Below are 22,346 nucleotides of genomic sequence, written 5' to 3' on the forward strand. Positions count from 1 at the left end.
ATATCTCACTATAAACAAAACGATTATAGTGAGATACATAAATGGGTATTCTGGATACAGTCCATACTATTTCATAATATAAAATCTCGTCGTATATTAGGTACAGATGATTCAAATTCAAAATAAATTGAATTGTATGGTGCCAAAAGTCTCTATAATACCAAACAATACTTCCGCGGTATTAGCTTTTTTAGCATTTTTTATCAACTTATGCAATTATAATAATTTATTTATTTTATTTATGCAGTATTATTTTTTCTTTAGAAAATAATGAAAATAAAATAATAAATAAATTAGAAAAAAAATTAAAATGGATTTGATTTTAAAATTAAAATGGAATTGAACTCTGGTTTAATAAGTTTGCCCCTTAGTATCACACCACTTGTCCAGTTGAGTCGACATGACAACGTCGAAATGTGTTGACTTGATGCACGGCTTGGGTGTTAGATATATTTTCGTTACGTAATTTCTGCATTCGGTCGCTGCGCTCAATAACTTAAAAATAAATGTTGTAGATAATTACGAAATACCCATAAATATGGACGACGAGACGGACATCTTCCCCGCAACGCGCGAGGGCGTCGACGACTGCGTGCCCGGCACGAGCGCGCAACGAGTCCACTCGACTGACACGCCCGTACTTGTTGATGACGACGGTAAATTGTTTACAATGCATTCATCATCATCATCATATCAGGATCGATGGACGTCCACTGCAGGACATAGGCCTTTTGTAGGGACTTCCAAACATCACGACACTGAGCCACCGGCATCCAGCGAATCCCTGCGACTCGCTTGATGTCGTCAGTTCACCTGGTGGGGGGTCGGCCAACACTGCGCTTACTAGTGCGGGGTCGCCATTCCAGCACTTTGGGACCCCAACGTCCATCGGCTCTTCGAACTATGCGCCCCGCCCATTGCCACTTCAGCTTCGCCACTCGTTGAGCTGTGTCAGTGACTTTAGTTCTTCTGCGGATCTCCTCATTTCTGATTCGATCACGCAGTGATACTCCTAACATAGGTCGTTCCATCGCCCGCTGTGTGACTCTGAGCCTTCTTATGACGCCCATAGTAAGCGACCAAGTCTCGAAACCATAGGTCATCACTGGCAACACGCACTGGCAATTAATTGGCTACATTTTATCATATTGATTTTGTGCAACTTTTGGGAAAATTAAATCAATATTCACCGACATACCCATACCCATATTCCGCTCACTGTAAGCATGAGTCTCCTCTCAGAATGAGAGGGGTTAGCCCTTAGTCCACCACGCTGGCCAAATGAGGATTGGCAGGCACCTAGAGAATTAAGAAAATGCTTAGGTATGCGGGTTTCCTCACGATGTTTTTCCTTCACCGTTTGAGACACGTGATATTTAATTTCTTAAAATGCACACAACTGAAAAGTTGGAGGAGGAGGAGGCCCCGGACCGGATTCGAACCTACGCTCTCCGAAGTGCTTTGTGTGTTAGTGGATTTTATGTTGGTTTGAGATAATTCTAACGAGGTTAAAGTTTGTTGTTTAATAGTCTCTTCTGCGTGATTCTGAATTTCAAAGTTTTGATGGGAAGTCGGTGGTCGGGTAAAATGCTTTCGTTTATTTTACGTGTAATACTAGTTCGATTTATCTCGAAGAAGGTTTTCAAAATAATGCTCTAATTTCCAAGCATGTTTGTGAAAAATACATTTTGTATGGAAATTGAACTTCGAATTATTTTAAATAGATGACATTCCTGGTGGTTCTGTCGATTGACTGTAATTCTTATTGTTTTTATTAAATGTAGCCTATATAGACAGTGGTTAGTGATCTATGACTCAACAACGTCTGTAGAATACAATAAAAAGATGGGTTTTTCAATATTTTTTTGTAGGTTTCCCTGAATACAACCCGGCAGACTTCGAGGACGACATCAGTAGCCTGAGCAAGGAGACGGAGGAGGTGAACTTGGCCGACCGGACCGTTGTGGAGAACAACAAGTACGACGGGATGGGCGACTTCCACGCCGGCACGCAGAACGACGGCGTCACAGGCATGGACTATTACTTCATAACTGGATCAATGAGATTATCACAGCTACTTAATAATATCTCACTGCAGTACTGTTATTACTAAACCCCCCCCCCCCCCTTGCACTAATATTATTGAGCATGTACTTGACATGCTCAATAATATTAGTCCGGGATCCGTAGAACATTTTTTACAACTGATTACTATAGATGATCAACTTTTATATTTATGGAAATTCTTAATTCTGCTGAGTTATAAAGAAATGAAAATTTCTGAACGTCAGAACGAGATAATGTACCACGCAATTTATAGGACATTGTGGCTGATAAGTTGTATAACCATTTATTATTATTATAATTAAGCAACAGTACAAAAAAACAGCCGGTTAGTAACAACTTTTAATAACCTCGTTATTGATAGTGTTGATCAATTATTAATATTGTATTTTAGATTAAGTATCCTAATAGTTTAGTATAGTTGTTTAAGGTATAGAAATTAAATTGTATTAAATTAGTAAATTGTGTATTTCCGCACCAGTCATGATTTAAAATATTAATATTGTAAATAAATTTTAAAGTTTTAGTTTTAGACAGTTGCATGCGGTGTTTACCTATAAATAGATTTGCATTTTATCTTTCTGCTCCTTGCATTTATGTTTAATAATTGTATTTATGTCTGTTGGTAGACCAAATAAAGAGTAAAAAAAAAAAATAATAGTTGGACAACTTAACAGCCACAATGTCCTACAAATTGCGTGGTACATTATCTCGTTCAGACGATCAGAAATTTTCATTTCATTTTATTATAGGGATAGTTAACATTTACATATTATATCTTTTATCTTTTATTACAGACAGACAGATATGAATGACAGATATATTTAAAAAAAGCTTTATAATGTTTTAGTATTGTGTAAAAAGCTTAAAAAGCTTAAAATAAGCACTTGAAAAAAACAGTTATTTTTTTTTAATAATGAAGCAATTATACAGTATAATAATAATTATACAAGTTACATTTTATTATATAATACCACACACATTATATAATATAATAATAAATAAGTTAATGGATACCCAGTTTGGGCGTAGCCTTTTGTCGAGTGAGTGATAGGGAGACCGATTTTATTTTTTGTTTTCTTTATCATTCATGTAGTCATTTTCCGCGTAGTAGCACTTTTCGACTAGAAAGTCCCTTAATTTCGTTTTATTTTGAAATCACAGACAGACATTTCAATTTTATTTATATTTATTGATGTATTGATTTAAATCGCAGGTGAATTCGACGGCTACAGTTACCCCCACTCGGTACCGATGATGGACACGTTCAAGGAGAAGTTCGGGCTCAAGTCCTTCCGCCCCAACCAGCTGCAGGCGATCAATGCCACGCTGCTGGGCTACGACTGCTTCGTGCTGATGCCCACTGGAGGCGGTGAGTCTATACTGCACTTTAACTGCACTGCCCAACCAGCTGCAGGCGATCAATGCCACGCTGCTGGGCTACGACTGCTTCGTGCTGATGCCCACTGGAGGCGGTGAGTCTATACTGCACTTTAACTGCACTGCCCAACCAGCTGCAGGCGATCAATGCCACGCTGCTGGGCTACGACTGCTTCGTGCTGATGCCCACTGGAGGCGGTGAGTCTATACTGCACTTTAACTGCACTGCCCAACCAGCTGCAGGCGATCAATGCCACGCTGCTGGGGTACGACTGCTTCGTGCTGATGCCCACTGGAGGCGGTGAGTCTATACTGCACTGTCCAACACCTTTAATAGAGAAGTGATAACCCAGTGGATATGAGCTCTGCTTCGATTCGGGAGATGTAGGTTCGTATGAAATTTTCGGTTATGGTTCAAACGACGAAGAAGAATATAGTGAAGAAACCTGCATATCTGAGAATTTTCTTAATTATCTGTGTGTGAGGTCTGCCAATCCGCATTGGGGCAGCGTGGCGTGGTGGACTATTAGCCTAAACCCTCTCATTCTGAGACGAGTCTCGTGCTCAACAAGGAGCCGAGTTATTAATGATTAATACCCATAACACACTACTCGCGAAATCTCAGACCAATTATTGTATAGGACCTGCCAACATCGCTAGACGTTACTTTTCTGTCAAAGTATATGATCAACGATAATATAGAGTCGATAGTAATCGTATTAGATATACGATTATAAAAACTGTCTCTATACTATCGATGTTAAATATTTGTAATCGTGTTCGTCGGTTAAAGAGCTCCGTAAAAATACCTTTTTGTGTAATTGAATTGTGTAAAAACCGGGCAAAAACTTCTTGTTTAGTATAAGATATATATAAAATCTAAGCTCGTTTTCTTCAGAAAATTACAGACAATTTTGTTCGTGACTATGAGTGCGATACAGGTCCTTCTATGATTGGTCTGAGCGCGAAATTGATCGAAGTTAATTGGATACGCTAGTGTAGGTCGCGAGCATCCAACCTAAAATACACTACTCGCTTCGACGCTTCGATGAAGTCCCGAAGTTAGCCGTGTAGTGTGTGTAAGGTGCTTGAAGTTCGAACATCGGATCGCCTCGAGTCCTTCGAATTGGCGCAAAATCCGTCAGCTATACACGTTACTAATAAGAACTGCTCAGATGTAGAATGCCTTTTCGACGTCTGTTTCTTGACACGTTAAATTTGAGCACCTTCAAGGCATGAGTGAATAGGTATCTGCTAGGTAAGCGCGTTTCGTCTTAGGCCGCATCATTGATTGTAGTCAAGCGCAAGTCGTACTACATAAAAAAACACTATCGTATTCGATTTTGTACGTACTTGCGCCAAACGCCTCGAAGCGATCCGAATTTTGAACACGAAGCGCTTTGCTATATTACTTGACTCACTTCAGTTCGCTGCGAGACGTTATTGATGAAATAAGGGTGAAATATTCATTGCGAAATTAATGGATTTACATTTTATTAAGTACACATTAAGACAAATGTAACCTATCCATACCAATGAAGTTAAATCAGTACATCAGCCGATGGGCGTCCACTGCAGAACATAATTATTAACCCTGGAATTCATAGTCGTGAAGTGAACAATCCCCCACAAACCAATATTCAGTATTCACCCAGGGGCTGACTATTGAATCATCCTTCATTGCATTTCATAAACAAACTACTGGAGAGCCCCTAGGTGACTGGAGTTTCAAGCAAATGTTGTCTATGATTTTACATTAGATCTTTGAAAATTCTGTGACACAACCACAGAGAGACGTATTTTGTTAATTCTTTGACATTTTACAAAATAATTGAGTTTCTAATATTTTCATTTACTTTTTGTTTTTATTTATCGTAGTAAAATTTAATTTGTTCAAGTGTACAATAGATCAATTTTATCAAAAAGTTTCTTTCTCACAAGAAGGAGTTGTTAGAAAAATATTGAAGTTATGTGGACGAACATGATCATATACAAAATTATCAGCCGATGGACGTCCACTGCTGGACATAGCCGTCTTGCATGGACTTTCAAACACAACGGTCTCGAGCCGCCAGCGTCCAGCGGCTCCCTGCAACCCGCTTGATGCCCTCGGTCCACCGAGTGGGGGTTCGACCAACACTGCGATTTCATCGGCTCTTCGAACTATGTGGCCTGCCCATTGCCACTTCAGTTTCACGACTCGCTGTGCTACCTATGTCAGTGACTTTGGTTTGTCTGCGGATCTCCTCATTTGTGAAACGATCACGCAGAGAAATCCCAAGCGTACTATTTTCTATATAAGTAGTTTGATATTTCATACTTTTGTAATGTGGAATAAAAAAACTTGAAATAAAAAAATATTGTAAGAGGAAATTTGTTTATTTTACTCAAAACCACCTATAATTACCTGAAATAATTACAAGAAGGTACTATTATGCTGTATTTTCTTACAATTTATAGTAAGTGCAGTAAATAAATATAAGTGTAGCTTATCCTTAGGAATAGTGGTAAAATTGCATTTCACAAAGCTTTAGATCACATAATATTATATATTTAGGAGGTAGGCTTGGCCCGGTAATGGGCTGATAATAATGAACCACACAGTACTTATTGCAATTCTAAAATCAAACCTATATCCTTTTGATACAAAGTTTAATTAATAACAACAATAAATACATAATTTACATTTATCTTATTGTTATTATTGTATATTTTTATAGGGCCAGACTTAAATGAAAAATGCAGAAGTAAACATTTAATAATTATCTTTATTAAAGATGTGAAAATAAATTTCATTCAATTAAGATTTGTATACATTTTCTATTGTTATGGACTTCAGAGTGAGTGACCACCTTACAACATACTGCACTCACTCCTACTACCTTGATATTAAATGCTGCTGACTTTTCAAGATATGTGGGTCTTCCAATTACTGTGATCTGAAAACTCGGATTTTCAAGGACCAAAGTATTCTCAGTATTCTTGGTAAAACAGTATTCTCAGAGCTCATCACTGCTATTTCCTGCCATGATAGCCGGTTTCTTTAAATCAGTGTATAGGGTCCTCCGGGGTTGTTTACATGTATACCTATGTGTGACATCAATACAGCTTGACTTTTGGCATTTATGTTATTTCATAGAATGCTTGATGGACTGCACGTACAGTCTGAAAATAAACATTATGTTAGTTACATTTATGTAGGTTATATATTTCCTAAATCGAAACTAGATAGGTATACCTAACATTTATATAGGTTAGATTACAAACAAACAAACTAATTAAATTCATCATGAGTATGTTAAGCATGAGTCTCCTCTCAGAATGAGAGGGATAAGGTCCACCACGCTGGCCCAATGTGAATTGGCAGACTTCACACATGTAGAGACAATGTTTTTCCTTCACCGTATGAGACATGTAATATGCATTTAAATTCATAAAATGCACATAACTGAAATGATTTGGAGGTGCAAGTTTCAGACAGCATTTGAACCTACACCCTCCGAATAGAAGGCAGAGGCATATCTACTGGGCTATATGGATTTTGACCTACTCCTAATTTATCTATACTAATATTATAAACAGGAAAAATTTGTTTGTTTGTTTTGAATAGGATCTGTAACTACTGAACTGATTTGAAAGATTCTATCACTGTTGGGAACCTACACCATCATAATCAAAGGCAGGGGTCATACCCACTGGGCTAATTGGTTTTATATCTACTCCTAATTTATCTTTACTAATAATAGAAACAGGAAAGATTTGTTTGTTTGTATGTTTTGAATAGGCTCTGGAACTACTGAACCAATTTAAAAAAATCTTTCACTGTTGGGAAGCTACACTATCCCCGAGCTCTATAGGCTATATTTTATCCCCATATTCTTACGGAAATGGGAACCACACAGGGTGAAACCGCGCGGCGTCTTCATGAACAAAAAATTATTGATAATGAACAAAGGTACGTACCTGATAACATCCCGTTTCATAGAATCGAAGTGCTGCTAGAATGTATAATACTAGCGGTATTGGTATTCCTCTCTTGGTCTTCTGTGTTCATTCTTCATCAAACAGAGGCATATTATGCCTAATATGAGAATCTTTCGTACATTCCATATCGCCATAGTATTATACTGGGTTTACGCAATTGCGAATATATATCTTGGGCACTGATATAACTCGCTGTTTATAACTTCACTTATAACGATCCGAACGTCCACTTTCTAATAAATAAATCACGAATAACAACAAAAAAAAATGCCAGGGGATGGTTTGGCTGACAAATATCGGTAATTCAGCAGTCAGCCGCCAGCTCCTGTCAAATGAGGGGTTTCTTTTGTCTATGAAACGCGTAGGGGTTGAATTCGACACATAGCGGCTGAATAATCCCCTTAGGGGCCCCCTACTACGACTATGAATTCCACCGTAAGTCGCCTGCATCCACCTCCACCTCGACCAACACTGCGCTTTCCAGTGCGGTCGCAATTCTAGTCATAGTTGTTTGAAGTTAAAGGCTTTTAATATAACAAAACTTGTGCGCAGGCAAGTCGCTCTGCTACCAGCTGCCCGCGCTGCTGACGCCCGGCGTCACCATCGTCATCTCGCCGCTCAAGTCGCTCATCCTGGACCAGGTCAACAAACTGCTGTCCCTCGACGTGAGTATCTTTAGCTCTTAGAACATGAACATCTGTAACCTCAGAGGACATCTGTATGTCTAAGATGCACGCCATGACATATCTCTAGACGAGAGAGAGACTATAATGTCGTCAAATAACGGTGCAATTGGACATTCAGTTGCATTGGGACGAAAGAGAGCGATATTTTGAGTATTGGTCGACAGTATGTCTTTTTTCTCGTTTTGTGAAATGTCGTTGCATTGATGTAGGCTTACTGAGGATATTGATTTGTTAATATTTTTTCTTAAATAAGATTACTTGCGTCGAATGTGAATTCCCATTTCCTATCTTCTAATAAATGTGTTATTACTTTTACTTCGTAGGGAGACTTCAAAATGACACCACAGTTCTCTCTATGTAACATATTTTGCTATTCTTGTAGCTGTAACGATGTATGTAATATGTGAATAGCGTGAATTGGTGTTTCCTAAAATCAGATACCAGCCGCCCATCTCTCCGGCAGCATGAGCCTGGCCGACGCGGACGAGGTCTACCACAAGCTGTGCATGAAGGAGCCGCTCATCAAACTGCTGTATGTCACCCCGGAGAAGATCAGCGGCTCGCCCAAGTTCCAGGATATGCTGGACACGCTTTACTCCAGGGATAAGATTGCGAGGTGAGCGTGACTTTTGGCCAATCAAAATGAGCCTGGTCGACGCAGATGAGTTCCAGAACACGCTTTACTCCAGGGATAAGATAGCGAGGTGAGCGCCACTGGCCAATCAAACAAAATGAGCCTTGCGGACGCGGACGAGGTCTACCTCAAGCTGTGCATACTGCTTTATGAGGTGCTCATCAGGCAGCTGTGCGTCACGCCGGAAATCAGCGGCTCGCCCAATTCCCAGGATATGCGGGACACGCTTTTCTCTAGGGTTAAGGCAGCGAGGTGAGCGCTACTCCTAGCCAATCAAAACAAGTGTGCGTCATCCCAGGGAAAAACAACGCCTCTTTCAAATTCCAGATGACGAGAGTCCTTTAAGTCCGAATCTCACAGGTGACAGATTCGGATCTCGGCTTAAAGAGTCATTCTAGTAGGGTCTTGGCCTTCGTTCTGACGTCCTTGTGACCGTAGAAGGGTCAAGAAAAGGGGAACCTTGTTACAGCCAGCGAATACACTATATAGACGGGTGTGTAGTTGAAGTTGCGTTATCTGTTGTTATGTCGTCGTCAGGATCGTAACGGACATCTTAGGATGTCTGTCTCTGATAAGAGAGAACTTTTCGAAAGCTGATAATATTGTGGGAGAATAAAGTCTTTACGGAAGGTATTATTTATGGCAAACCGTGACAAATCGTATTTTTTTTTTTAGTTATTTTTGTTATGATATGTCATGTCGCTAGTATTGGTGACTCATCCTGAGTTAAATATGGTTGTGCAGGTTCGTAGTAGACGAGGCGCATTGCGTGTCGCAATGGGGCCACGACTTCCGGCCCGACTACAAGCGGCTGCACATGCTGCGCGACCGCTTCCCGCGCGCCACGCTCATGGCCCTCACCGCCACGGCCACGCCCCGAGTGCGGCTGGACATACAGCATCAGCTCAAGGTACGCATTTATACGCAGGGGACAATTTATACAATGGCATACGACCACATTTGCCAGTGTCATTTTCCCATGAGAAATAAAAACACTTATCCTTCCTTGAACCCTTAATGGATACGAGTATAAAGCAAAAAGGCTCAAGCCGAGAAATCATAGGACTGATTCTCGCCCGCTGGGCTATTGTCGCACTCAACAGTTTTTCCGAATAATTGAAGGGGAACGGGACTGTTTGTCATATTTAAAAGATATGTCAAATATTTTTAATTTTATATATAACTTAATTAAATAAAAAAAAATCCTTATCGTCCTTTTAATGACCTACTTATAGTCGGAGTTATGTTTAAGACGTCTCTAAAATAAGGGTTAGGTCATCTGTAGACCCAACGCGCACGGAGTGATGAAGGTGCTCTCTGGGGCATTGTGATGTAACACCACCAACTTCCAAACACTGATAATGATAATAATTTATCGCAAACTGAGTACCTTAATTTTTCAATGCCTGACTTGGGAATCGAACCCATGAACTAATCCGCAGCACCACTGACTGACTTCTATTAAAATTGTATACTTGTTCAGATGCGGAATTGCAAATGGTTCCTCTGCAGTTTCAACCGACCCAACCTCGCGTACCGGATACTGGAGAAAAAGCCGAGGAGCATTAACCAAGACGTGGCTAATATTATAAAGCAGAAGTTTTTCAGGTACACATATTTCATTTTAGCGGTTCCTAAAGCGGTAGCGAAGTAATGTTCAACATGGTCTATAACGTACCTTATTTTTCTCATTTTGTAAGTGCCGTAGGGTCCTTAATGAGACCTCAACGGCGTCACCGGGGGTTTTGGGCGAGCGCAGATACATCGTCTGATGGGGCTCGAAGGCAGAAGCACAAGAGATGGGCGGAACGACTCTCTAAGGGTGTCACTTTTGAAACTCTGACTTCGGCTTAGAGGAAGGTCCATTCGGAAAGGTGGTTTTGGCCAGAGTATAGTCCTGAAGCCATCGTGACCGTGGAAAATCGGAGATCTCGTTTTCGCCGGCGAAGTCGTTGTGTAGCTTGTGTTTGTTCAATTATTTATTAACAATAATTTACACGAATATCATAAAGAGGTAGTCGAGAAGTTTGTGCTGTTGTAGAAGGTAATCTCTGGATCTATTTATTTTTCATTTTATTTTTTAGAAAATTATATTACCACGTTATTTGTGAGTGTCACATTACACATATATTTATCCCCGTATTCTCATGGGAACGGGAACTAAGCTGGTAAAACCGCGGGGCTTCGGTTACTTAATGATAATTATCATCGTTTCTTGGACGTCTAGTCACGACGCACCCTTTTGAGACTTTCAGGAGTTCAGATGAAACCAAACCCAGTTATAAATTAAAAAATAAAAAGACGTTGAGACATCACAAACGGGATACGTGCAGATAAAAAAAAATATCAACGGCATAATAATTTATAAACGTGTTGTGGGTGTAATGTCTACTCTCTCTCGGCTTTCGGTTGCGTTGTACTCCCCTGGCGAAGTACCTGATGATGGTGTCTACTTTCAGGGAGTCCGGCATCGTGTACTGTCTGTCTCGCAAGGAGTGTGAGAGCCTTGCCTTGGACCTGCGCAAGGTCGGCGTGCAAGCGGCGGCCTACCACGCCGGGTTGGCCGACAAGAAGCGCGAGGAAGTGCAGACGGGCTGGCTGGCGGACCGGTACAAAGTGGTCTGCTATATCGACATCTTGCTTCATATCGATTATGTTTATAATAGTGGTCCTTCGAGCCGGATAAAGAGATTCGGCTCGAATTTCACAATTATTTTCATTTTCGTTGCTTGAATAAATACTATTTTTTTTATAAATATTATTTATATTATTACATTTCCTATAGCAGAATAGGTTTAAACGATTGTATATAAATTTTATTCTATTTCTTTAAAGAAATATTGATCAAGAGTTATTTCTGCTTATTTTCCTGGAATTTCTGTTTATTTTCCTGGAGCCTACTTGAAATATTTTTTTTATATGAAAGGAATTTTGGCGCAGTCGGTAGGATTAGGTTATCTCACGTCAAGGGTGTCCCCAGATCTGTGCGACGATCGCCTTCGGCATGGGAGTGGACAAGGCGGACGTGCGCTACGTGATCCACCACAGCCTGCCCAAGTCGGTGGAGGGCTACTACCAGGAGGCGGGGCGCGCGGGGCGGGACGGCGAGCTCGCCAGCTGCCTGCTCTACTACAGCTACAGCGACGTGGTGCGCTACCGCCGCCTGCTGGACAGTGAGTCATTGGGTGCCGATAGATGGCGCTGATAGTTAACACACGGCGTGATTTTGCACTAGCGAACGCCCGCAACTTCGTCCGCGTGGAATTCTTTTTTTTTTATTCTTTACAAGTTAGCCCTTGACTACAATCTCACCTGATGGTAAGTGATGATGTAATCTAAGATGGAAGCGGGCTAACTTGTTAGGAGGAGGATGAAAATCCACGCTCCTATCGGTTTCTACAAGACATCGTACCGGAACGCTAAATCGCTTGGCGGTACGTCTTTGTCGGTACGGTGGTAACTAGCCACGGCCGAAGCCTCCCACCAGCTAGACCTGGACCAATTAAGTAAACTTCAATCGGCCCAGCCGGGGATCGAACCCAGGACCTCCGTCATTAAATCCACCGCGCATACAACTGCGCTACGGAGGCCGTCAATTCAGTTTTTACAAATCCCGCGGGACCAAGGATTGTGAAACCCGGTGATCTGGCATGAAAAGTATACATAAGCATGTGTTAATACAGAATAAAATCAATTTCCATTTCAAATTTCTGCTAAATCGCTTCAGTAGTCGCAGCGCAAAGGAGGAACGAACATACACACACACGAACTTTCGCCTTTATGTACATTAGTGTGATTTTTAGTTATAGGCTGTATTCCACTAAGCGAACGATCAAAATCCTGCTGTAGCCGTTTCACACGACGACCACAGTCGTGGTCTGTCAATATGTTATAGTGTTTTTAGATATAAGCTTAAAATAGAAACACAATTGCTTTTTTAAGTTCGCTATTTTGTTATTTAAATCAGCTCGAATCCATTCCACTTGCGCTTATGATTGCAACACAAACGAGTGGAACGGTACAAACTGTCGTGATCGCTAAGTGGAACGTAGCATTTGTGAATGTGTCGCCAGTGGAGCGGAACACGACCGCGGACGCGCGGCGCGTGCACGAGGAGAACCTGCTGCGGATGGTGGAGGTGTGCGAGAGCGTGACCGAGTGCCGGCGCGCGCAAGTGCTGGCCTACCTGGGCGAGCGCTTCTCCAAGCAGCAGTGCGCCGCCAACCGCCTCTCCGCCTGCGACAGCTGCCTCAACGACCACGACTACAAGGTGAGCAGCACAGTGTTGCTACGGGGGCGCCCGGTCAAAACACCCTTCCCGAACGGCCCTCTAAGCCGAGCCGAGTCTCAGAGGAGACGCCCTTGGAGAGTCGTTCCGCCCATCTACTCTGCTTCTGCCTTCGGGCCCCATCAGGCGATGCTTCTGCGCTCGCCCAAACCCCCACGGTGGTACGGCACTTACACAATCATAAAAAAAAAAACAGTGTTGCTACGCGAATGCCTATGGGGTGGTAGCTCAGATGCACTACCATAACTTACTAACTATTTACCCTACAAAAAAAAAATATTTGCATCATAAAAAATGTAAAAAAAAACATTAAAAGTTCTTACCCTACCAAGTCTATATATCTTTTAATTTTTTCAAAAATTGAATGACATGCCACGAAAAAATAAACTAAGGAGCGCGCGTCAGTTGAACTTAGTACAGCCGAAGTCAAATTTAAAAATGCACAGTACTGGCCCGCACAAAATGTGCATAAAATATGTAATAAATTACCGCGAAGCATTAAGGAAAAAGAAAACATTAATGAGTTTTTAACAACATTAAAAAACTTTTTGCTTGAAAAGTATATTACAAAATAAATGACTTTTTGACCGAAAATCAATAAATCCGCCTCTCTACTTATGCTAAGTTAATTTACTTGTACTTTAAAGTTACAACATTTCCTTACTTTAAAGTTACTAGGGTTCCATTTGTTGTCTAAGGTTGATTTGTTTTGGTTGAGGTTAAAATGTCTAGGGTTGACATTTTATCTATGACATGTGTTAAATATTATAATGGAAATGTAACTTGAATAAATAAATGAATAAATGCCTTTATTTGCCTGGAGCAGTTGGAAATACATTTCTAATGATTGACTTTATAGTCAGGTGCTTCAAATCCCAACTGTGTCCCGTGCTGTTCCAAATACTTGTATATTACCATGTAGAAACCAGTTAAAGATTTGGGTTGGGGGTTAAAAAAGGTAAAAGTTTGCACTTATTTTAAGTTCACCAGGTAACATCTTAAACGATTATCATTTAGACGAGATAGCAGCTGAAAGCCAACTTGTTTAAAATAAAAAGATCAGAAGTGGGATTCAAGTACCAAAATCGAATAATAAAACGTTTGTGTCGTGACAACAGCCAGTGGACGTGACGGACGACTGCAAGGTGATCGTGCGCGCCATCCGCGAGGCGGGCCGCGCGTCCTACACGCTGCTGCACGTCGCGGAGGCGCTGCGCGGCTCCAACGTGCAGCGCCTCGCCGAGCTGCGCAACACTCCGCTGCACGGCCGGTGAGTGTGTGCGTGCGTGTGTGTCAGTGCGTGCGTGCGTGTGTGTGTGTGCGTGCGTGCGCGTGCTTACGTGCGTGCGTGCGTGCGTGCGTGCGTGCGTGCGTGCATGTGAGTGTGTGTGTGTGTGTGTGTGTGTGTGTATGTGTGTGTGTGTGAGAAACATATTATGACCGCCAAGACTGTGATGGACCTGCCAATGCATAGCTTTAAGCAATGTGTTAAAAACATTTGCTTAGTCGAGGTTACTACATCATTGACGAGTTCCTTAATGATAAAGATGCTTGGAGGCCGTTGGAGCAGCTTCCACCTTCACACAGGAAGTAAAACTACTTATATTGTAATGTTGTCATCAATTGTATATTATAATATTGTATGTTTTTTTAAAAGACCAACTGTTGAGTTTCTTGCCGGTTTCTTTTCAGCAGAATCTGCCTTCCGAACCGGTGGTAGAATCTTTACAAATAGCCAACTGACGTGTCAAAAGTGCTTGTAAACTGAGCCTACTTGAAATAAATGAATTTTGAATTTTTGACATATTATAGTCTTAATGTTAATGATTATATAAATGATAAAAAAGCTTGGTGTTAAACTGTATTATACGACTGTGCTTAGTTTTAAATAAGTTTGTAAAATGGTGGTAGACAAAAAAAAATAAACCTAGACAGAGTTTGTTGTGGGCTCTTCTCGAAGGCGCGGGTTCCAAGTTTGGAACCCTCGTATCTTTAATTTACGTTTTCGACTATTATTACCTCCATTAGATTAAATTAAATTATGACATAATCCTGACATTTCGGAAGTGCTTGTAAACTAAGCTTAATTGAAACAAATTAATTCTGAATTTTTGTATTTTCATATTTTGGAAATAGCTGCTTTAGTAGATTGATCGCGTGCGGAAATATGTCTCGGTCTTAAGGCAGGTGTTCACAGATCCCCATCGTACGAGTACGTATCGGGCGCAACGCAGTAAATCGATTTTAAATTTTACGGTAGATTCATGCGATCCGTACGATGCGAATCTGTGGACGCCTACCATTAGCTGACACAACTGATTTTTGATATCAAATGACACTACTGCCGTATAATACTTTGTACAATGAAAATTGTTATTGAAGTAAAACTTCTTTAGGAGGAGTAAGTTGGTGAATTCGTTGTGAAAAGTGTGATCTGGCGAGGCTTTTGAGATGCGTGCTGCTATCTACAGGCGTAGTAAAACAGTTTTTGTTATTTTAAACCCTTTTTGTACACTTCAAAACTTGTTGCGATGCAGATGCCTGGGGCTCAAAGATGGTGCTTTGTTTTTCATTTTTGATTTATTTGAGTCTTGTGGTAAAAAAGCCCACTTACTTTATTTTTATTACTTATTTCATTTTTTAAATGAACTTTTTTTCAATACTTTTAATAATAAATAGAATCTTTATTAACCAAAAATAGATACAAAAAACCATAAAATTTTCCGTTGGACGTCCTAGTCCAACGGAAAACATTAAAAATTATAATAAAATAATTACAAAAATTACAATAAATAGGACTACATTACAAAAAGAAATACATTACAAAAAAGAAAAGTAAAGTAAAACAGTAAGCAGAAACGTTAGATGGTGTACACAATTATTTTAGCTTATTTTATATTTGCATTGAGTAATTCTTCGGTGTCTGTATAAGTTAAACTTTTTAACCAATTTGTTATTGTTAGGGTTGCCTGATTTACTGAGAGGTTGCAAAGATTACAGGACCTTGCTACAAAGTTGTAGACTTTTGCATCGACATATGGTGTGAATCGTCGAGCGATCTCAGTTTTCGCAATTTTAATGTGAATTAACTTCTGTTTACAGCTGCAGGTCCTGGCCGCGCGGCGACGCCCAGCGGCTGCTGCGGCAGATGATGGTGCGGCAGCTGCTGGCGGAGCGGCTCGTCGTCAACAACGACATCGCCAGCGCCTACGTCACGTTGGGGCCCGCCGTCGACAAGTGAGCACACGAGTATTCTTTTTTTATTCTCTACAAGTTATCCCTTGACTACTCAGACCAATTATAGAAGGACCTGTATCGCACTCATAGTCACGAACAAAATTGTCTGTCATTTTCTGAGGAAAACGAGCTTAGATTTTGTATATATCTTATACTAAACTAGAAGTTTATGCCCGTTTTTTACACAATTCAATTACACAAAAAGGTATTTTTACGGAGTTCTTTAACCGACAAACACGATTACAACTATTTAACATCAATTCTATAGAGACAGTTTTTATAATCGCATTAGATCGTTGATCATATACTTTGACAGAAAAGTAACGTCTAGCGAGGCAGGTCCTATACAATAATTGGTCTGAGCTTCAATATAATGAATACGTGTGCGCAGGCTGATGTCGGGCAAGCTGCGCATCGTGTTCCCGATGAAGGTGGAGAGCAAGGCGTCGCTGGTGAGCGCGGCGGCGCCGGCGCAGAGCGACGACTCGCACGTCGGCGCGCTCATCAAGGCTCTGGAGGACCGCTGCTACGCCGACCTGGTGGAGGCCTGCAGGTCAGTCACTCTTGCTTCTTCTCACTCCATCATCAGCAACCTCAGACCAATTATAGAAGGACCTGTATCGCATTCACAGTCACGAACAAAATTGTCTGCCATTTTCTGAGGAAAACGAGCTTAGATTTTGCATATATCTTATACTAAACTAGAAGTTTTTGCCCGTTTCTTACACAATCCAATTACACAAAAAGGTATTTTTACGGAGCTCTTTAACCGACGAACACGATTACAACAGCTATTTAACATCGATTCTATAGACAGTTTTTATTATCGCATTAGATCGTTGATCATATACTTTGACAGAAAAATAACGTCTAGCGAGGCAGGTCCTATACAATAATTGGTCTGAGTCAACAACCCATATCCCGCTCACTGTAGAGCATGAATGAGGTAGGCTTATTATAAACAGCCACACCGGCCCAATGCGGATTGGCGGACTTCACTCACATTAAGAAAATTCACAAGTATGCAGGTTTCCTCACGATGTTTCCTTCACCGTCTGAGACATGTGATATTTGCAAGAAGAAAGAAAGAGAGAAGAAACATTTATTTCAAAAATTGTGTCACGCTTAACTGGCTTAACTTAATACAATTAATTGTAGCGCCTGATACTCAAACCGCTTAGTCTAAGCATCAGAACAGCACTAAGTTATATTTGGCACAACCTTGAAAAAGGATCCAGCATTGTGCTGCATGTACCAAGGAAATATTGGACATACAGCGCTGATTTTCAGCTGATAACCTTGAACCCTTACCTTGAAACCTTATTTAATTTTGGATAAACACAGGTCATCCACTGGGCTATCACGGCTCAGCACGGATTTTGGAATACACTCGTATTTTTCTTTCTTTTCCTTGGGTTGGGTTAGGAGGAGGATGAAAATCCACACCCTTTTCGGTTTCTACACGACATCGTACCGGAACGCAAAATCGCTTGGCGGTATACGTCTTTGTCGGTAGGGTGGTAACTAGCCACGGCCAAAGCCTCCCACCAGCCAGACCTGGACCAATTAAGAAAACCTCAACCGGCCCAGCTGGGAATCGAACCCAGGACCTCCGTCTTGTAAATCCACCGCGCATACCACTGCGCCACGGAGGTCGTCAAAACCTAAACATCCGCCGGTCGACAGGGAGATGGCGTCGTCGCGCGGCGCGTCGCTGGGCGCGCTGTTCCCGCAGGCCGCGCTGCGCGCCATGGCCGGCAGCCTGCCCGACACGCCGGCCGCCATGCTGGCGCTGCCGCACGTCACGCGCGCCAACTACGACAAGTACGCCGTGCGCCTGCTGGAGATCACCTCCGCCTACGCCGTCGAGAAGCTCGGTCAGTAATGATAGTGTCAGTGCTTGTAGCTCGGTCAGTGCTTGTAGCTCGGTCAGTGCTGATAGTGTCAGTGCTTGTAGCTCGGCCAGTGCTGATAGTGTCAGTGCTTGTAGCTCGGTCAGTGCTGATAGTGTCAGTGCTTGTACCTTGGTCAGTGCTGATAGTGTCAGTGCTTGTAGCTCGGTCAGTGCTGATAGTGTCAGTGCTTGTAGCTCGGTTAGTGCTCATAGTGTCAGTGCTTGTAGCTCGGTCAGTGCTCATAGTGTCAGTGCTTGTAGCTCGGTCAGTGCTGATAGTGTCAGTGCTTGTAGCTCGGCCAGTGCTGATAGTGTCAGTGCTTGTAGCTCGGTCAGTGCTGATAGTGTCAGTCCTTGTAGCTCGGTCAGTGCTGATAGTGTCAGTGCTTGTAGCTCGGTCAGTGCTGATAGTGTCAGTGTCAGTGCTTGTAGCTCGGCCAGTGCTGATAGTGTCAGTGTCAGTGCTTGTAGCTCGGCCAGTGCTGATAGTGTCAGTGTCAGTGCTTGTAGCTTGGCCAGTGCTGATAGTGTCAGTGTCAGTGCTTGTAGCTCGGTCAGTGCTGATAGTGTCAGTGTCAGTGCTTGTAGCTCGGTCAGTGCTGATAGTGTCAGTGTCAGTGCTTGTAGCTCGGCCAGTGCCTATAGTGTCAGTGTCAGTGCTTGTAGCTCGGTCAGTGCTGATAGTGTCAGTGTCAGTGCTTGTAGCTCGGCCAGTGCTGACAGTGTCACTGCTTGTAGCTCGGCCAGTGCTCATAGTGACAGTGCTTGTAGCCCGGTCAGTGCTTGTAGCTCGGTCAGTGCTTGTATCTCGGTCAGTGCTGATAGTGTCAGTGCTTGTAGCTCGGTCAGCGCTGCTAGTGTCAGTGCTCGTAGCTCGGCCTGATAGTGTTAGTGCTTGTAGCCAGGTCAGTGCTTGTAGCTCAGTCAGTGCTGATAGTGTCAGTGACAGGTAATGGCAGCAAAGTAAAGTAAAGTAAAGATAAAGTTCTTTTCACTCTCCTAACCCCACCGCCATTTTAATTTCGATTTTAGTATTTTTAAAGAAATTTATATTATAGCAAAACATCATGAATATTATTTATTTAAACGGGTACATACCACGATAAAATGACGAGATTTTTTATGTCGATATTAAATAAATAATATTCATAATGAAAAACCGAGTGTGAGTGTGACGAAGTGCGAGAAACGTGACCGCAACAGTCCAGCTCAGTGTGCTTTATGTAATGGGCCTCATCCAGCTAACTACAAGGGATGCGAAGTCTACAAAGAAATTCTTCTACGCCGAAACAGAATAACTACCAACAAAGGAAATCAGAAACCAAAATTTACCAGAAATATCCCACAACAAGACGAGCCTATTAGCAAAGAGAAGCCACCAAAAAAGTCATATGCTGCAACATTAAATAATCATAATGAACCCATAAATGAAAATTCAGACTCCAGCAGAGTGCATCCTACACTGGAACAAATTCTTATAAAACAATCTGAGAAGTTTGATATGATCCTACAACAAATAAGTACTCTTATGAGTCTTATGGTCAAACTTGTTGATAGACTATCATCCAAATAGGTTCTCTTAGAATAGCTACCCACAACATAAACGGATTAACACCGAACAAAAACATTGTTGAAATATTTATGATAGAGCATAAACTTGATATACTTCTAATTTCTGAAGCACACTGTAACTCATCAACCTGCATCAAATTCAAAGACTTTCAGTGCTACCATACAGGCCACCCAGATGGAACAAGTCATGCTGGCACTGCAGTCATAGTCAAAAACTCAGTAAAACATCATCAAATGCCACAATACAAAACCGAACATATACAGGCGACAACCATTGCTGTTGAGGATCAAGCAGGCATGATTGTTATATCTGCAGTGTATTGCCCCCCGAAACATAAAATAACAGCTACCATGTTCTCCCATTACTTTGATAGTCTTGGTAACCGCTTTATAGTAGGAGGAGACTGGAACTCTAAACATACATTTTGGGGATCTAGGCTAACTACAACTAGAGGTAGACAATTGAAGGTATGTGTAGATAATAACAACCTTAGAACAGTCTCAACGGGTGAACCAACCTACTGGCCAAGTGACCCGAAGAAGCTACCAGACCTCTTGGATTTCTTTATAACAAAAGGATTGACTAAGCACTACCTGAAACCTGAATCTTGCTTTGATAGTCTATCTGATCATACACCTGTTTTATTAACAGTTGACACTAAAGTAATTGAATATATGAAAGCAGAGTCGCTGTATAACAAACGCACAGACTGGGAATCATTTAGGGAGTATATCAAAGCTAAAATCAACTTAAAAGTAGCTCTCAAGACACATGATGACATAGAAGAGGCGGCCGTATTCATAACGACTCTGATACAAAATGCTTGCTGGATTAATACACCAGAGACTCAGAATTGCAATAAAATAGAAAACTATCCTTTGGACATTAAAAGAGCTGTTCTAAATAAAAGGAGATTGCGTCGGATATGGCACCAAAGTCGACTTCACCAGGATAAAGTAAACTTCATCACTGCTGCAGAAAATCTCTCGGAAATGTTGCAGAGATGGCACGATGCAACTCTTGAATCTCAACTGGAGTCACTAAGTCCTACAGCTGACACTAATTATTCTCTGTGGAAGTTTACAAAATTCTACAACAGACCTCAAATTCATAAACCACCTATCAAAACAAGCCAGCATTGGGCGAGAAGTCCACAGGAAAAAGCCGACGTTTTTGCTGAGCATCTAGCAAAAGTCTTCTGTCCAAACAATATCTCAGATCCTGAATCTGAACTGAATATTAGTCAGCATCTTAACATGGACCTTCAGATGTCTCTTCCACCTGTCCCAGTCACAGTTAGAGAAATGTGGGGAACAATTAAAAGACTGCCTGATAGAAAAGCCCCAGGATTCGACCTTATTACAAATGAAATATTGAAACAACTTCCAAAAAAGGCAATTGTATTCTTAACATCGCTTTTCAATGGAATTTTAAGAGTACAATATTTCCCACTACTATGGAAAGTATCACAAATACTGATGATACCTAAGCCTGGTAAACCGCCTACCGAAATCACTTCCTACAGACCAATTAGTTTACTGCCTATTCTTTCAAAATTATTCGAGAAACTTCTCTTGCGAAGGATCTTACCAATATTAAATGCCAATAACACAATACCCAGCCACCAATTCGGATTTCGGCAGCAGCATTCCACTGTTGAACAAGTACATAGGGTTTGTGATAAAATAAGAGAAACATTGGAAAATAAAGAATACTGCTCATCAGTCTTTCTCGATATTCAACAGGCTTTTGATCGAGTCTGGCATGATGGTCTATTATATAAAATTAAAACACACATCCCTCATAGCTATTACCTGTTACTGAAATCCTACCTTTCAGAACGATTGTTTCAGGTAAAGGAAATAGATGTAACATCTAAATTTTATGAAATAAAGGCGGGCGTTCCGCAGGGTTCAGTTTTGGGGCCTGTGTTGTATACATTATACACCGCAGATCTTCCAGAGGTAAAAGGGGTTACAACTGCTACATTTGCCGACGACACTGCGGTTCTAGCTACCGACAAAGACCCTGCAGTTGCTTCAAGGTCACTTCAAAAAGGTTTAGAAGCAATATCCAAATGGCTTCAATCAAATAAAATCAATGTCAGCACTTCAAAGTCTGTGCAAGTTACTTTTACGCTGCGCAAAGAAAACTGCCCTCCTGTATTCCTAGATGGAATTGAGCTTCCACATAAAGAGAGTGTCAAATACCTGGGATTGCACCTTGATAGGCGTTTGACCTGGCACCACCATATCAAAACAAAGAGACAAGAGGTTAACATAAGATATAAGAACATACACTGGATAGCAGGTCGGAATAGCAAACTATCCATTGATAACAAACTCTTGCTATATAAGGTACTATTGAAGCCAGTCTGGATGTATGGCATCGAGCTATGGGGAAGTTCCAGCAACTCTAACATATCCATCCTGCAAAGGACCCAAAACTTAATTCTGAGAAGGATCTGTGGTGTTCCGTGGTTCATAAAGAATGACGAGATTCACGAGCAACTAAAGGTGAAAACTGTCAATGAAGAGATTGACAGCGTCACTGAAAAATACAAAACACGACTAAGGAGTCATCCAAATGTTCTGGCTTCAAAATTG

The 22,346-nt window shown here is 41.4% G+C and overlaps 1 protein-coding gene across 2 annotated transcripts in view; it reads left to right on the top strand.

Annotated features, from left to right (window-relative positions):
* Positions 1–22,346, top strand: part of LOC112046808 (recQ-like DNA helicase Blm) — a 33,437-nt gene that overhangs the window by 7,534 nt on the left and 3,557 nt on the right. For both annotated transcript variants that reach the window (XM_024083610.2, XM_052886652.1), the window contains 14 exons: positions 516–656; positions 1,872–2,030; positions 3,281–3,436; positions 7,981–8,093; positions 8,552–8,730; positions 9,493–9,658; positions 10,232–10,356; positions 11,208–11,367; positions 11,729–11,921; positions 12,822–13,018; positions 14,155–14,306; positions 16,139–16,273; positions 16,665–16,826; positions 17,960–18,150. In XM_024083610.2, the coding sequence (XP_023939378.2) occupies positions 516–656; positions 1,872–2,030; positions 3,281–3,436; positions 7,981–8,093; positions 8,552–8,730; positions 9,493–9,658; positions 10,232–10,356; positions 11,208–11,367; positions 11,729–11,921; positions 12,822–13,018; positions 14,155–14,306; positions 16,139–16,273; positions 16,665–16,826; positions 17,960–18,150 (2,229 nt within the window). The remainder of the gene's footprint in view (positions 1–515; positions 657–1,871; positions 2,031–3,280; positions 3,437–7,980; positions 8,094–8,551; positions 8,731–9,492; positions 9,659–10,231; positions 10,357–11,207; positions 11,368–11,728; positions 11,922–12,821; positions 13,019–14,154; positions 14,307–16,138; positions 16,274–16,664; positions 16,827–17,959; positions 18,151–22,346) is intronic.

Source organism: Bicyclus anynana, chromosome 17, assembly GCF_947172395.1.
Source record: "Bicyclus anynana chromosome 17, ilBicAnyn1.1, whole genome shotgun sequence".
In the NCBI taxonomy this organism is placed as follows: Eukaryota; Metazoa; Arthropoda; class Insecta; order Lepidoptera; family Nymphalidae; genus Bicyclus; species Bicyclus anynana.